The 15,565-nt window shown below is 48.4% G+C and overlaps 1 protein-coding gene across 4 annotated transcripts in view; it reads left to right on the top strand.

Annotated features, from left to right (window-relative positions):
• LOC119164588 (uncharacterized) overlaps nt 1-15,565 on the top strand; it is a 116,173-nt gene that overhangs the window by 95,256 nt on the left and 5,352 nt on the right. For 2 of the 4 annotated variants that reach the window (XR_012885787.1, XM_075872506.1), the window contains exons 11-12: nt 3,951-4,170; nt 10,148-10,273. Coding sequence is in view for 3 of the 4 variants with exons in the window: in XM_075872506.1 (XP_075728621.1) it covers nt 3,951-4,170; nt 10,148-10,257 (330 nt within the window). In the remaining variant the exon portion in view is untranslated. The remainder of the gene's footprint in view (nt 1-3,950; nt 4,171-10,147; nt 10,274-15,565) is intronic. The other 2 variants (XM_075872503.1, XM_075872504.1) reach the window with 1 other exon arrangement.

The raw sequence follows: 15,565 nt of genomic DNA, 5'->3' as shown, positions 1-15,565 counted from the left end.
CGGACACCGAGGCGTGATCACAATGAAGTGCGCCCGCAGCTACATGTGGTGGCCAGGAATCGGCAAGGGCACCGAGATAGCTGCAGAGTGCACAGCCCGCCACTTAAATGATCGCGCTCCGACTTGAGCTCCAGCACTGGACTAGGGCAGACCGAGCACACCTTGGCACACATTCTTGGTAATTCCGGATGCCTACAGTAAATGGGTTGAAATTCACCAAGTGAACAAAACAACATCGACAGATGCCATCGATTTCCTGCGCTTGTTGTTCAAAACTTTCGAATTACCCCACAAGGTGGTTTCAAACAACGGAATCGCATTCGTGTCAGCCAAAATACAGAAACCCTACGAGTGACAACTGCATCACAGTGGGGAAATCTGGTCCGAACCACCCAGCCACAAACGAACAGGCCAAACGCTACGTGGTAGAGCTAAAACGTGCTCTTGCAAGTGCGGGGTCATTACAGAGGCGCATTGCATGCTTTTTTTTTTTTTTTTTTCAAGCAACTTGCAATGAGCCAGACGGGCCAGGTACCGGAGTATATCATGTTTTCTTGCGAGCTGCGAATGCACATCTCAGCCATCCTGCCAGAACCGTCTTGAAAGGTCACACCACATAAGGAAGACGCCTCGCGTTGCCGGCAACTCCACAAAGGACAACCAGTGGTCGCCCGCCAGTTTCATGGAACGCCCGAATGAACGGCGCCCATCGTAAAAAAAATATGGCAGGAGATTTTGGCTTGTTGAAGCTAAGGCCCCTCCATCGCGTCTTCTACCGAAAAACGCATGGAGGGGCTTTAGACCGTGCATTCCCGCTTCCAGCCAGCTGCAGGGATGCGCCCTGCCCTCCACCTGACCTCCCCCCATGATACTGTTGGGGCAATAAGTGGGCCCGCGCACTGGCTGCCTCTCCTTTGTACTCCTCATCCCTTTTATGGCCCACAGCGGACTGGAAAGCCAGCACTTGGACCATTTGGACTATGCTGCGCACAAATGCTTTTCTTGAAAGTAATAAACTCAGTTTCCTGTTACGGACGCTTGTTATTCCAGCTACCGTGGACATTACACAGTGCAAATAGGGTTATTTGTTCCTAAAAAATTTAACCTCCCTGCCTTTCAGCATTATATTTGTTTCTTTTAACTCACTTCCATGAACATTTTTAAAATTTAAATCGTTAAAGTTGGAGAGTCGCATAATGAAAAAGAGTAAGTGGATTTATTTATTCTAGATTTGTTATGTATTTTAGAGAAAAACTGCTAGTCAAGTGCCGGCCTTTGGGCAGGGGTGTGTGGTGCAGTGGACGCAACAATGTGTAGGAGTTACAGCAGTAGATATAGTTTTGAACGAAAGCGCGATGATTAAAAAAAAAAAAAGAAATGACAAAATACGGTCCACGGTCCCAAGCACAAAACAAAAACTATAAAAACAGTGCCCACTAGGTCATGTTGTTTGGGTAAAAAGTAAAAAGAACTCAAATACCAATTGTAGGAAAAATAAAGCCGACAATGTTAAAAAGCGAGACTTTGCAGAATCGAAGCATTGAAGAATCGTGCAGAAGCGAGGCTTTGAACCTCAAGCAATCAGTCTGATCAAGACAGGTATTAAAATGAAGAGCACTGTAATATATATGAAGGTGTAGTTATGAGCCATGTGAAAGAGCTAATGCACGATGAAACTAGTTGAGATCGACAGTTTCAAGAACCTTTGGTGGCAAATTCTTCCACTCTTCGCTTGTTCGGGAAAAAAATCGTACCTGTATATAGGGGCTCAGTCACTCTTTCAAGACTGGAACACGTGTTTTGTGGTGCCAGATTGGTTCGATATAATTAGTTTTTCTTTTGCCAGCTTATTATTATATATGAGATAGAACAGCTTCCTTATTTCGTGATAACGTCTCCATTCCAGGGTCTCCAGTTTAGCGCTTTCCAGAAGAACTGACGGATATGTCTTACTTTTGGGCATTGAAAATGACTTTCACAGCTTTTCGCTGTACTGATTCAATATTATCTGTGTTAGCTTGCGTGTGCGCGTCCTAGACAGCCGATGAATTTTCTAGTATTGGTATTATGTACGTTTCACATGAGATCCTTTAGGTTCACTGCATGCCTTAGCGAGTGCCCATCTTAGGTAGCCTAGTATTTTCAAAGCCTTTTTCTCAGTATAAGACTCATGTTTGTTCCATCTTAAATCAGATGTGATGACAAAACCAAGGTGCGTATACTGTGAGACAAAGGACAAGAATTGATTGCCGAGGTTGTATTGATATTTTGATGGACCTTTTTTGTGGGTTATGGTCATCGCCAAAGTTTTTCTCGCGTTAAAGGTCATCTGTCATTTTGTGCCCCAATGTTGAATCTTAGATGAATAATTATTTAAAAGAACCTGGTCGCTGGAAGCGTTCACTACTTTAAAGCACGCAGGCATCTGCAAAAAGCTTTAGATTTGCTGGGTATCACGGGTGGAATTATTGATATAAACCGGAAAGAAAAGAGACCCGAGGACGGATCCCTGAGATATGCCGGATTTAAGCGACGCGGACGGCGAGTTCATACCACCACTCATATTATTGCGCCCGGTGAATATTACTCACAATTTCAAAGCCTGACCAGGGATGTGTTAGTTAATTAGCACTTAACCAATCAGTAGATAACTGTAATTACCATGTAAGCTGTAAAACTCGAGAATGTGCTGTTAATTCAGGGGTCTATGTGGTACATACACTGAATGTTTGGAAACACGCACTTTGTCTTTTTTTTTTTTTTTTTTTTCAAAATACCCCGTTGATGTGCTATACTATCGATCTTTACCTCAAGGAACCCTAAATATAGTTTCACGGGGTCATGAATGTGCCTTCCATAAGAATTCTCTCTTTTTACGCGCACCCTATTTTATATTTACGTGGCACTGTAGGGTACACCATCTCAACGCTAGATGGAGCTACAAGGGCTTGACGGCTGTCGCACCCTGAACAAAACTGGCCAGGGAACTTTTTTTTTACCACGCGATTCAAACACGCTCTATACCATCGTAAACTAAACATATGCCAGTACCTAAATCCCAGAAAGCAATTGGATATCTTTAAGCCCGTCTCCGGGGCAGCGATTCAAATGCGGTAAAGCAGCTAATATTTCTGAGAGCACCCATAGGCGCTGTGCATTTTCTTTTAATAAGCTAGGGAACTCGCACTATTGCAACTACGATACTGTAACTCCAGCCGAAGAAAGGTTCATACAGTTGTTACTTGAAAGTGTGAAAGCAATGAGAAAATCAGAAAGGGAGAGGAGTTATCATCGTTTTGCTCTCCTGTCCCATAGAGTGACGCGGGGCCCCGCCCCCAACGTGCGGGAAAGCGCGCCTCCTGCTTGGGGGCCGGAATCCTGGGGACGTAAAATCTGCGACTATGTAAAGTTGTTTCCACTTCTTTCTTCTTATGAACCAAAAAATAATGGCACTTGCACAGGCTTTGTTTCAAACTTAAAAGTTATTTAACAGGTTAATAGGCCATGACAAATAGGCTCATTTTTTGAATAAAATGTGATATATGCTATTTGAATACGAATCGAAATTATGCAACCCAAATCTATATTTGCTTTGAATTTGCTTCGATCCTTAAATTCACTATTCACACAAGCCTAATGATCACAGTTTGTTAAACGTGAAGATATGTGTATAATTGTGAGATATGTACAGACTACTCTATTTGCACGTTGATGCTGGTTATCCCACCCTCTATTTGATACCCTCACCGAGGGTCTTTAAGAAAAATAAACTGACTGACTTTAGTCTCATGCCTAAATTGTTTTGCGGACCGAAGGGAACACCACTCACTGCCTAGTCATCCCAGGTTACGTAACCAATTGAGAACCCCTAGCAATTCCTTCTCTCCACAAGCATATGCATTGTTTTTGAATTTAAGGGAGTTAGAGTAGTTGTATGTGTTTTTTTACAGGTCCACATTGGCAATGGCTTTTTTATCACTGCTGAAAAGTGGGTCTTGCTGAATGAGTGCCGTAAGGATGGCATGTTTGCGAGATCATTGATGAGGTGCCTCTGGAAACGGGAAGAGCTGGTGAACCGAAGTGTCACAGGAACCGTGTGCCGGAGGTTCATGTACCAGGGAGCAAAAGCCAAGCCTGCGCTGTCCCCTCGGAAACACGATGCTATACAAAGTAAGTGAATGCAGCCTTAGCAGTGTAAGTGTTTCGGCTCGGTGGAGAATAATAACGGAGGTAAAAGGAAATTCATGTGGGTGAGAAATCTGCAGGAGAAAAGTGGGACATTACAAATTAGTGAGTGGGTGCTATTTCCGGATGTCGTTACGTAATCTTCAATCCTTGCTTCTCCCCAGAGGATTTGTCTCCCACTTTACACGGAGGACAAATCCTCAGACGACAAAGGCAGAGCCTAGTGACTACAACCTGGGAGAACGATTCCCCGCAAATGTCCCCTGCTCCCGGGGACAAGGCGAATGGAGAGGGAAACTAGTGTTACCAGGCTACTCTGGGGGCTTGATGAAACAACCAGCGCGCTGCTGCTGCTGTCTGCCAGTAGAAGTGCAGTAATATGGCCAAACACCTGCCCGAAATTCTTGTACAGTTGATCCCGGATATATCGAACTCCAAGGGGATCGTAAAATAGTTCGATATATCGATAATTCGAAATATAAAATATGCCTACCTAAAGCTTACCTGAATATGAATACTCCGCACATCACTGAGAGCTTTCAGAGATCGTGACAAGCGGTTTGTGACCACTTGTTACAAACCGCTTGTTCTCCAAAGCACAGAAAATACGGAACACAGCGCAATGACCACGGCCCTTTATTTGGCATGAAAAAAGTCCGTGAGCTTGGACTGCTTCTTCTTTTGCGCCATGAAGTTCATTAAACTGTCTTCAAGTTTGCTGACGCTGTCCAAATGCGAAAGTCCGGCGCCTTCCATTGCGCGGCAACAGTGGCGAATCATGCTGAACGCCGACGCAAGCTCAGCTGCAGTAGGCGGGTGGATATCTTCATCGGAGTCGCTTGTTGCCGCTTCTTCGGCAGCGGCAATTGCTATGTCCGCCACGATCTCCGCACCGTTGAGATCCACCACAGCCTGCGCGTCATCGTCAGCACTTAAAAAATCGCGCGCTGTTGCGCCATCTTGGATGGCACCTGGAAATGCCGCCAGCGCCTGAAATTCACCGTCGAAACACTCAACGCCGTCGTCTTCGGTGTCCGAACACGTCTCGTCAGGAGTCACCACACAGCCCGCTTTGCGGAAGCAGTTTACGACTGTGGTTTGTTTCACGTCGTTCCAAGCGCCTGTCAGCATCTGTGTAGCTCCAAGAAGGTCAACTTTGAGTTCGATTCCCAAACGAAGGTTCATCAGGAGCCTCTGCACCAGTCGTCGCCTGTACCCAACCTTGAAGGCTTTGATAATGCTTTGGTCGAGAGGCTGCAGCTTCGCCGTAGTGTAGGCCGGCAAAAATTTCACGGTGATGTTTTTCAGTGGGATGGTAGCGTGGTAGGCCGAACAATTGTCGAGAAGGAGACAGACTTGGCGGCCGGACTTCTCCAGCTCGGTATCCCATGCCCGGAGCCACACCGTGAACAGATCGCGTGTCATCCACGTTTTTTTGTTGGATGCGTAGCGCATCGAGAGACCTCTTGCGTTCTTGAAGCAGCGTGGCGATCTGCTCTTGCCGATAACGAATGGCTGAAGTTTGCACGAGCCGTCCATATTTGCAGGGAGCAAAATGGAGATGTGCACCTTGCTCATTTTTCCGCCATGGCATTTGCTGCCCTTGAAGTGCAACGTCTTGCTTGGCAGCATCTGCCAAAACAGGGCAGTTTCGTCGGCATTAAATATTTGCGACGGCGAAAAGCTGTTGCAAATGTCTGGCCATTCGTCGGACAGCCACTTCTCAGTGCTGTTGTTGCAGCTGGTTGCCCCGCTTTTACACTAGAGGGTCTTCCTGACGATGCCGTAGCGATTTTTAAAGCGTTGCTGCCATCCTGTGCCACCAGTGAAGTTGTCTTCACCTGGAGCGGTTGTAAACCACCTTGCCTTTTCCATGAGCATTGGGCTATCAACAGGAATGTTTTTTGCCCGAGTCTCCAAGAACCAGGCGTACAGGGCTTTCTCAACCTTATCGTATTCCGGTGCACACACGGGACACGCTCCAGAACAGCCGCACTGCGCTGCCTTTGCCTTCACATCAGCTTTGTGGTGCAGTATTGTGCTTAAGGTGCTCCGAGGAATTCCGAATTCCTTGGCAATCGACGACTTCTTTTCGCCGGCCTCCACCCGTTGAATATCTGCGTTCGTTGAGAAATCCAACTTTTTACGTTTTTTGCGTCCATGGCTCCGAAACGCGTGACCCGGTGCCGCAAAAACAAAACCAACATGCACCACACTTCACGAGTTTCCCGACAGAGCAACCACTGCCACTGGCCAAACGGCGAGAGCGGACCACTTCGCCGCTCAAGCAAACAGGCTCAAGCGTGCAGAAACTGGATTTTCTTTCCTCCTCAACTGTCTCTTGCCTGCAATCTCTCGCCCGCGTTCTTTACCACGCGGCTGAGGCGTCCAAGGTCACTCTAGCGACGCGACGGAGCCTCTCTCTCACTGAGCGCAGGAGCGCGCATGAGAACTCGTCGCCGGAACCTTCCCAGGAAGAGCGAGGAAGCGCTCTTGCAGCGGCGCTTGACGCGCGGGAGTGTTCGAACTATCGCATGTGGCGGTGGCCGGGAGTTCGATACACGCGTATAACACAGCGCTATACTTTTGCATGGGATTTCCAAGGGGATGTCAGGCTCTTCGGTATATACAATAATTCGATATATCCGGGTTCGGTAAATCCTGGATCGACTGTATATCCCTCACCGCAGGCAATCGTTCGTCCTGTCAGTCAAAAAGTCCCCGTTTCCTCTAGAAAAGGTGGCGAGGTCGCGCCTACTTGCTAATCCGTGATGTCTCTTTTCACATGATCCGCAGTCCTCGCTTCTCCCCAAAGGATTCATCCCCCATGTGAATAGCGCTAAAGTGCATGTGGACGAATCAAAATGGTTCTGATGCTCCAACTCAATTTCAACCCTTGAGACTGCTTAGGGTGTATGTCGCACCAGAGTCGTGGATATTTGGCTCAATACAAAGTGGACGATTGGGCCAGTTGGTGACTCATGATCAATCTGTACTGCACGGTACAAAGCAAAGAATGACAAGCGAACTGCACTTGCCCTGTTCTCTTGTCATGGTTGTTTTCTGCTGTGCAGTATACATCGCTTGCACCATAAGCAGTACCGCAATGTAACCACTGCGTTTATCAGAACCACAAGTTCAAAACGTGTGAGCAGGCTGCCGCACGAGTCTGACGTCAAGGCGTGCGACTACGGGTGTTTCCATTTGTTTAAATTTCCGATTGTTTGCAGACTGTCCGAGGACCCACCCACGTTCGCTGACTAGGGGAACATTCTAGGGAAACTCAACTAAGGTGGTGCTATTGCATTGTGAACTGGCTCGAATTTTCAGTCCACCTGAACCATGCAGACAACCCTGTGTTACTATGCAGAAACCGTTGACTAGCAACTGAAGTTTCTCATGACGAGTGGTGCATTGTTTTATTTCTCGGGTGCTCTCGTCGTCTCAAAATAGTAGGGTCCCCTTAAGAAAACTCGACTTGCGGCGCAAGCTGAAGGAAAATGAGAAGGGAGACGGGAAAGAGCGCAGACTAACAACTGTTAATTGTCGAGTTTTCAAGTATGAACCAAGTAGTCTGAAAAGAAGTACTGGGACCTTTCAGCTTTGCCTTGGGGAGTTGGTCGTAATAGCGGCGTCCGCATGGACGCACACATCGAGACACGCATGCTCACACGGACACACACTCTCGTCTTCCCAATAGCTAGCCTGCCTTCGAGTTTCGTTTCTTGGTAGAAACCTTAAGTGTGTCGCAAGGAAAGCCGAAGCGCAAACATCCTCCGGCTCCCATTTTATTTCATCTACCTCGAATTTTCACTCGCAGCTAAGGTTGCTTTTTTGCTCACAACCAAAGACATCGCCACCACTTTTAAGTCAAGGAATCGGCACTCTCGGGGGAAAACAATGTACAGTGAGTAGAACCCCACTGTTACGCTTCTCACTGCTGCGTTTTCTCGGCTGTTACATTGTTTTTCATCAGTCTTAGCATACCTCCCATAGAATCCCATGTATTGTGAACCCTGCCGTTACATTGCAATTGTGAGCCCGTTTCTGCATGATGCATCGCAACCTAGTTCGTTGAAGCTGCCCGGGCACCGCCATTTTCATTTGGCGTTTTACAGTCTTGACCTGGCTTGGCTACGGAACATGCTGCAAGAAGCTGCAGTCAAGTTGGACAGGCCGCCCCTATAAGGCCATTTGTGAAAAGTGCTATCACCATAATCCGTGTGCTTACAACGAAAGTTTCACTACGGAATGCTGGAAGTGCGTGACAGTCAGTCTTCACATCAAACCACCTCTGCATGTTTGTGACTCATCTTCAATTACTGTTTTGCATGCTAACCTTGTTATATGGTTGAACTTGTCAGTGCAATCTTTGTTAAACCTATATGGCGTAACGTAAGTGGAAAGCGCTTTCCGTTGAGGGAAAGCTGGATGCACTTGCAGCAATCGACAAGCAGCCAGCCCGAAAAGTGGTCGACATTGCCAAAGACCTTGGACTGCCACTGTCAGTGCTAAACAGCATCATCTCCAGGCGTGCCGACATTGAAGGGAACGCCGCTCTCTCCGGCTCCAAAGCCAAGCATGCTCGTGGCGTCAAGCAGGGGAACCTCGACGATGCTCTTCTCACCTGGTTCAATCAAGTTCACGCGGAATATTAACTTTGATGGCAGCATTTTACCTGAGGAGGCGATGGAAATAGTTGACAGACTGTGCATAGCTGACTTTGCGGTGTCAAGTGGCTCGATTGACCGTTTCCGCAAGAGGCATAGCATAGCTTACAAGACGGTAAGCAGAGAAGCGGCAAATGTGAACGTGGAAAGTCAATGATTGGAAGTCACACTATCTGCTTTAATTGAGGGAAACAAGCTTCATTACATTTAGAACGCTGACAAAACAGGCCTCTTTTTTCTTGCGCAGCCATCAAAATTAGTCAAGGAAAGCAGCGCAGCAATGTACATGTTGTTCAGAAACAATGTGATTTCGAGATATGACACGTGTTTATAATTGCAGTACGATACATCATGGTGGTGTATTTTTCTGCCAGGTTACCTTAGACGCTTGAAAGTCACAGCTCCACTGCAGTGAACAATTTTCTTGAACGCCTATCTCAGATCATAAGCAGACGTCAATGGAAAACAACAGTCTTACTTCGCAAAGTGATATGCCTCGTGCAGCTGTCTTTGGAATGAGTTTTGAAGCGAGCAGAGCTCCGATGCTGCGTTCTCATCGACTTGTGGCAGCACAGCCAGAGGTTCACTCACCGTTAGGCACTGGATGACGAAACGAATGGCCGTATTTCCTCGGTACGAAAGTTCTGCCAACTGTGGCTCAACCTCTTCGTGACCTGTCCTTATGGAGATGCTATCGAACGATTCTGCGATGGCAGCCTACAAAAAATGGCCGACACGCCCAGTGTTGCCAGAGAACAAGTGTTATGAATATCCCTTATAGCAAACTCCTAGCTGTATTATGTTTACAGAAGCCTTGACTACCAGTCAGCAGCATTTTCTCATCGTGCCTCAGAAGTGTTGCACGATTCATTTAGGCTTCTGTTGTAATAACTTTCATGAGGTCATTAAGTTTGTTCATTAAGGAAAAGTGCCTAGTGAAAGTATTTCGCTATTTTGGTGTCTTGCATCTTACTGGCACCCATTGTACAGATGGGTTCATAGTTAAAGGGAACAATCTAGTGTGCACCATGTCAAAATTTCGCTCTCTGGCAAAAGCATAGTGGCTAGGATTTGCATAAGACTACTGCTGGTTGATTCTGCTGACTCCGTTTCATAGACTAGTGCAGAGCACGGACAATGTTTCTGCATCTACTGGCACTTATGAGGCCCGAAATATGACAGGTGCTTATCAGAGTGTTCTCTTCAAAAGTGGACGGCACTGTACATGTCGGCTCTTTTGGCTGGCTGCACTCTAATGTGGCTGCTTGGTTTCTGTTGCATTTTTCGTGCAGTGGCCTTTTACCACTTCGTGAAGACGCATCCCAACACAATGCTCTCAGTTGACAAGAGGCTGAGAAACCTCAACAGAAACATCGGATATTTCCTTCGTGGACTTAAATAAAAGTGTTTCAGCAGGGGTGAGACAGCTGCGCATATTGCGCTTTTTTTTATGAAGTTCCCTTTTCCCGTGCCGAACTGCTGCAAATCAGCTTCAAAAAGCAACAATTTTGATGTCCATCCACGTCAACTTCAGTGAAGAAAAAGGACTGAGTTAGCAACATGATTTTTCAAGCAGAGTTAGGTAGTGAAACTAGTTTCCAGAACCTTTTTGTCAATCATTTCATATGTTAGTTACTTGCATAGTATGTAAAAAGGTGGCACAGTTTATACCTTGTCATAATCCGTAAAAAAAAAAAAAACTTTCTCCAAATTTGGTAGGTAACCATAATTGTGCATTTAACCATATGAACCTGCTAGCCCAGCAGCACGTTTTATGGGTTCATATTTCTCCAAACGCCGTTTCGGTGTTATGTGTACTCTAAGCCAATTAAAAACCCACACTTGCTCCTCCTCCTCCCCCAACCCGGTTGCTACTAATTTGCTTTTCAAACTCCTGGAGTGACATATTAAGTGTTGTGAGCTGCTCCAAATCGAGGTTCATCTGCTTCAAAATCTAAATTTTGCTGCTACAAAAACTGCTCCCAATTCAGTTTCAGCCGTCTCACCCCTGGTTTCTGGCGAATTGCCCGACTTGCAGGGCCTGAGTCGTTGTGATGTTGACATGAACATAAGGGAGGACTCCCTCAGTACTAATCAGAGCACTCGTAGAACTTTATCTACAGTAGACTATTGGTAATCCATACTAGAGGGAACTTAAGGACTTTATTTGACTTGCGTTGCGATTCTTATTGTTTCTCAGGGCTGCAGAACAGCTCGGCACGATTGGATGCCGACAATCGTATTGTTATTTGTTACTTTACAACACGTGGATGCGTGCGAATAAGGGACGAAATATATTATGTGACTGGTAGCCCCTTTTGGTTAAAAATTTTTCCTGCGTGGCAACAATGTACTGCGACAGGCACTTCATAAAGTGTTCAGCATGTGACAGTCCAAGCCCAAACCGTTTCTGTGTTTTTTCTTTCTCCTCAGGCATTATGCAATTATTGGTACTGTAGCATTGATATTTGGCACAGGCCGGAACGCCAGCTGAAGAAGAGAAGGAAGAGTGTTGTTGCTGCTCGCGCTCGCTCCGCTTGACAGCTGGTCGGTTCTACCGCTACGTTTTCCACAAAGTAAACGTCTCTTCTGCTCACCACTAAAGGTGTACTATCAAGTGGTGGAGAGTGCTGGGTACCTTTTTCCATCCTGGAACTCCGCAACCGAACTCTACCTTCGCCATCAACAATGTCCATCGACGCTGCACAGCAGACGGCTCCTACATCTCCACCTGTCCACTGTCCCGGCGTCCCGAGAGAGCGAGATCCAGACATCTTCAACGGCACCGATGAGCAGGACGTCGAGGACTGGCTCTCTTCGTTCGAACGAGTAAGCGTCAACAACAGGTGGGACGAAAACGACAAACTGGGCCGCGTCCACTTTTACCTCAGAGGAGTAGCAGAGCTCTGGCTCAACAACCACGAAGCCGAGCTTACCGACTGGGCCACTTTCAAGACCACCTTCGCGGACGTGTTTGGCCGACCGACAGTGCGCAAGCTCCGTGCAGAACAGCGCTTGCGGGATCGCGCCCAACTGTCGGGAGAGGGTTTCACGTCCTACATTGAGGACGTCGTAGGCCTCTGCCGTCGCTTTGATCCTGACATGTCGGAAACCGCCAAGGTAAAACACATTATGAAGGGCATCGAGGACGATGCCTTCCACATGCTGGTGGCTAAAGACCCGCAAACAGTTTCGGAAGTCATCCAACACTGCCAAAGTTTCGATGAGTTGCGAAAACAGCGCATTTCAACGCGACGGCCTACTTTCGACATGACCAGCACGCCAGCATTGCCCGTTGGTGCAATATCTCCAGAACAGACTGTATTGACCCCGCAAATCCAGCAATTTATCCGAGAGGAAGTGGCACGCCAGTTGTCCCTTGCCCCCTTGCTTCCCAGCAATACGCATGGGCTGACCTCGTCACTGCGCCAAACCATCGAAGAGCAAGTCTGCGAGGCACTTCCCCCCACGTACCAGCCACCACCTGTGTCCGCTCCCCTGACTTACGCTGACGTCGCGCGAAGGCAGGTACATGCGCCGTCAAACGTCGTCGACCCTGCCCACCAAGCGAACGCCTTCTACGCAACACACGTACCGGCAGGCTCGCATGTTCCCATTTACCGCCGTCCTTCAACGCTTCCCAACAACCCTTGGCGTACATCGGATAACAGACCTATCTGTTATTACTGTCGTCAGCCTGGCCATGTTGAGCGGTTCTGTCGCCGGCGCGTCCCTCACTCAGGCATTATTGATGGCACCTACGGCTACGCCCCCACAGAACCACCACAGACGCTGCCGTTCCATGCAGCTTCGGACACTTCTCCGCCGAGCCGCCGCGCCTTCAACCCACGCCGATCGCCTTCCCCGCGCCGACGTTCGCCTTCACCAATGCTTCGGCGTGCACCACCTGCCCAAACGGAAAACTGACCATCGCAGTTCCGGAGGCAAGAACTGCGCCACCGTCGAACTCCACAAGGCCTCGTTCTCTACCGAATAATGAAATAACTGTCTTGATTGAAGGTATCCCCGTTCAAGCATTAATAGATACCGGAGCTGCCGTGTCTGTATTGAGTGAAGCATTGTGTCGCAAGTTAAGAAAAGTTACGATTCCGCTTTCTGGTCTCTCCCTTCGTACGGCAACAGCGCATCACGTGAACCCTTCTATGACGTGCACGGCTCGGTTAATCATCCAGGGCGTTCTGTACGTGGTTGAATTTATCGTGTTTCCGCACTGCTCACACGACGTCATATTAGGCTGGGACTTCCTTTCCACACATCATGCCGTTGTTGATTGTGCCCGGGCCGAACTAGAATTGTCATCGCTCTCCGACGACGATTATAATAAGCCTTCTATTTCTCGTGTTGTCGTCGCCGCGGAGACTGATATTCCACCTATGTCTTCTGTTATTGTGCCGATCTCGTGCGACCATGCCGCTTTTTCGGACGTCATGTTCACGCCGTCAGAAGACTTCACTTCTCGAAAAAACGTTCTTCTGCCTTTTGCTCTTCTGACGGTCGAAGCCACTTGCGCAAACATTTATGCCACGAATCTCCTTTCTGTACCAGTCACCCTATTCCGTGGCGAATGCATCGGCCGCCTTGAGGACATCGATTGTGTTTGCACCAGTCAACTGCCCTATCAAGCAAAAAGCCTTGAGATCGCCAGTGTTACTTCCGCTCTCACATCCGCCACCTCTTCCCTCGACGTCTTCCTTCCATCGATTGATCCTGACCTTCCTGTTGACCAACGAACTCAACTCTTGACACTTCTCGACCACTTCCGCTCATCGTTCGACTTCAAACAAACCAGTCTGGGCCGAACATCTGCAATTGTCCATCGTATTGACACTGGCACCCACGCACCATTGCGTCAGCGTCCATACCGGGTCTCCCACGCCGAACGCCAAGTTATAGACGATCAAGTGTCTGATATGCTCAATCGTGGCGTTATACAGCCGTCTAACAGTCCGTGGGCCTCCCCGGTGGTACTGGTCAAAAAGAAGGACGGGGGCATCCGATTCTGTGTGGATTACAGGCGCCTTAACAAGATCACGCGCAAAGATGTTTATCCGCTCCCCAGAATTGACGACGCTCTCGACTGTTTGCAAGGTGCAGAATTCTTTTCTTCGCTGGATCTTCGATCGGGATACTGGCAGGTACCCATGGATGAAGCTGACCGCGCCAAGACTGCGTTTGTAACTCCGGACGGCTTGTACGAGTTTAACGTGATGCCGTTCGGCCTTTGTAACGCCCCAGCCACCTTCGAGCGTCTGATGGACAACATACTTCGAGGCCTTAAATGGCAGACGTGTCTTTGCTATTTGGACGACGTCGTCGTTTTTTCAAAAGACTTCGATACCCATCTTCTGCGCCTCGCAAGTGTCCTGCATTGCCTTACACATGCTGGGCTCCAACTAAATTTGAAAAAGTGCCATTTTGCCGCCCGGAAGCTCACCATCTTAGGGCATGTTGTCAGCAAGGACGGCGTTCTACCTGATCCTGGAAAACTCCGTGCTGTCGCCCAGTTTCCGAAGCCATCGACACTTAAGGAACTCCGGAGCTTTATCGGCTTATGTTCATACTTTCGCCGATTTGTCCGTAATTTTGCATCTGTCATGGCCCCTTTAACACGGCTACTTTCTGACACCGAGGGCATTTCGGCGTGGTCTTCCAATTGCGATAAGGCATTCGCGAAACTACGTCAATTGCTGACATCTCCACCGATTCTCCGTCACTTTGATCCTGATGCCCCTACAGAAATACACACCGACGCAAGTGGAGTCGGACTTGGCGCTATTCTTGCTCAACGCAAGTCTGGATACGACGAGTACGTCGTTTCTTATGCCAGTCGCACTCTTACTAGGGCTGAACAGAATTATTCAGTCACAGAAAAAGAATGTCTAGCCATCGTCTGGGCAATCACAAAATTTCGACCCTACGTCTATGGCCGTCCATTTGACGTCGTGACTGATCACCACGCCCTCTGCTGGTTATCGTCACTAAAAGACCCATCTGGCCGTCTCGCTCGTTGGGCGTTACGCCTCCAAGACTATGATATCCGTGTCGTCTACAGGTCAGGCCGCAAACATTCAGATGCCGACGCTCTCTCCCGCTCTCCACTTCCCCATGAACACGGAAGTACTTCTGTATCCAGCCTCGATGCTGTGGCACTTTCGTACGCGGACATGCCCTATGAACAGCGCCAAGACGCTTGGATAGCCTCTATGATAGAGTTACTGTCTCGGCCGTCCCAAGTTACGCCCAATCGTTCACTGCAGCGCACAGCTCGACACTTTACCATCCGCGATGGACTCCTGTACCGTCGCAACTACCTTTCTGACGGCCGCAAGTGGTTGCTTGTGATTCCTCGCCACCTACGTGCCGACATTTGCGACTCTTTTCACGCGGATCCTCAATGCGGCCACGCCGGTGTGATAAAAACGTATGCACGTCTCCGGCTGCGGTACTATTGGCGCGGAATGTACCGCTTTGTCCGACAGTACGTGCGTTCGTGCTCCAAATGTCAACGCCGAAAAAGCCCACCACACATAGCCAATGGACAACTGCAGCCGTTGCCTTGCCCCTCCCGCCCTTTCGACCGCATCGGAATTGACTTGTACGGTCCCCTTCCCTATACGCCTAACGGGAACCGCTGGGTGATTGTCGCCATTGATCACTTGACACGCTATGCTGAAACTGCTGCGCTGCCA

This window comes from Rhipicephalus microplus, chromosome 8 (genome assembly GCF_043290135.1).
Source record: "Rhipicephalus microplus isolate Deutch F79 chromosome 8, USDA_Rmic, whole genome shotgun sequence".
Taxonomy (NCBI): domain Eukaryota; kingdom Metazoa; phylum Arthropoda; class Arachnida; order Ixodida; family Ixodidae; genus Rhipicephalus; species Rhipicephalus microplus.
This window is presented reverse-complemented; position numbering and strand designations above follow the sequence as displayed.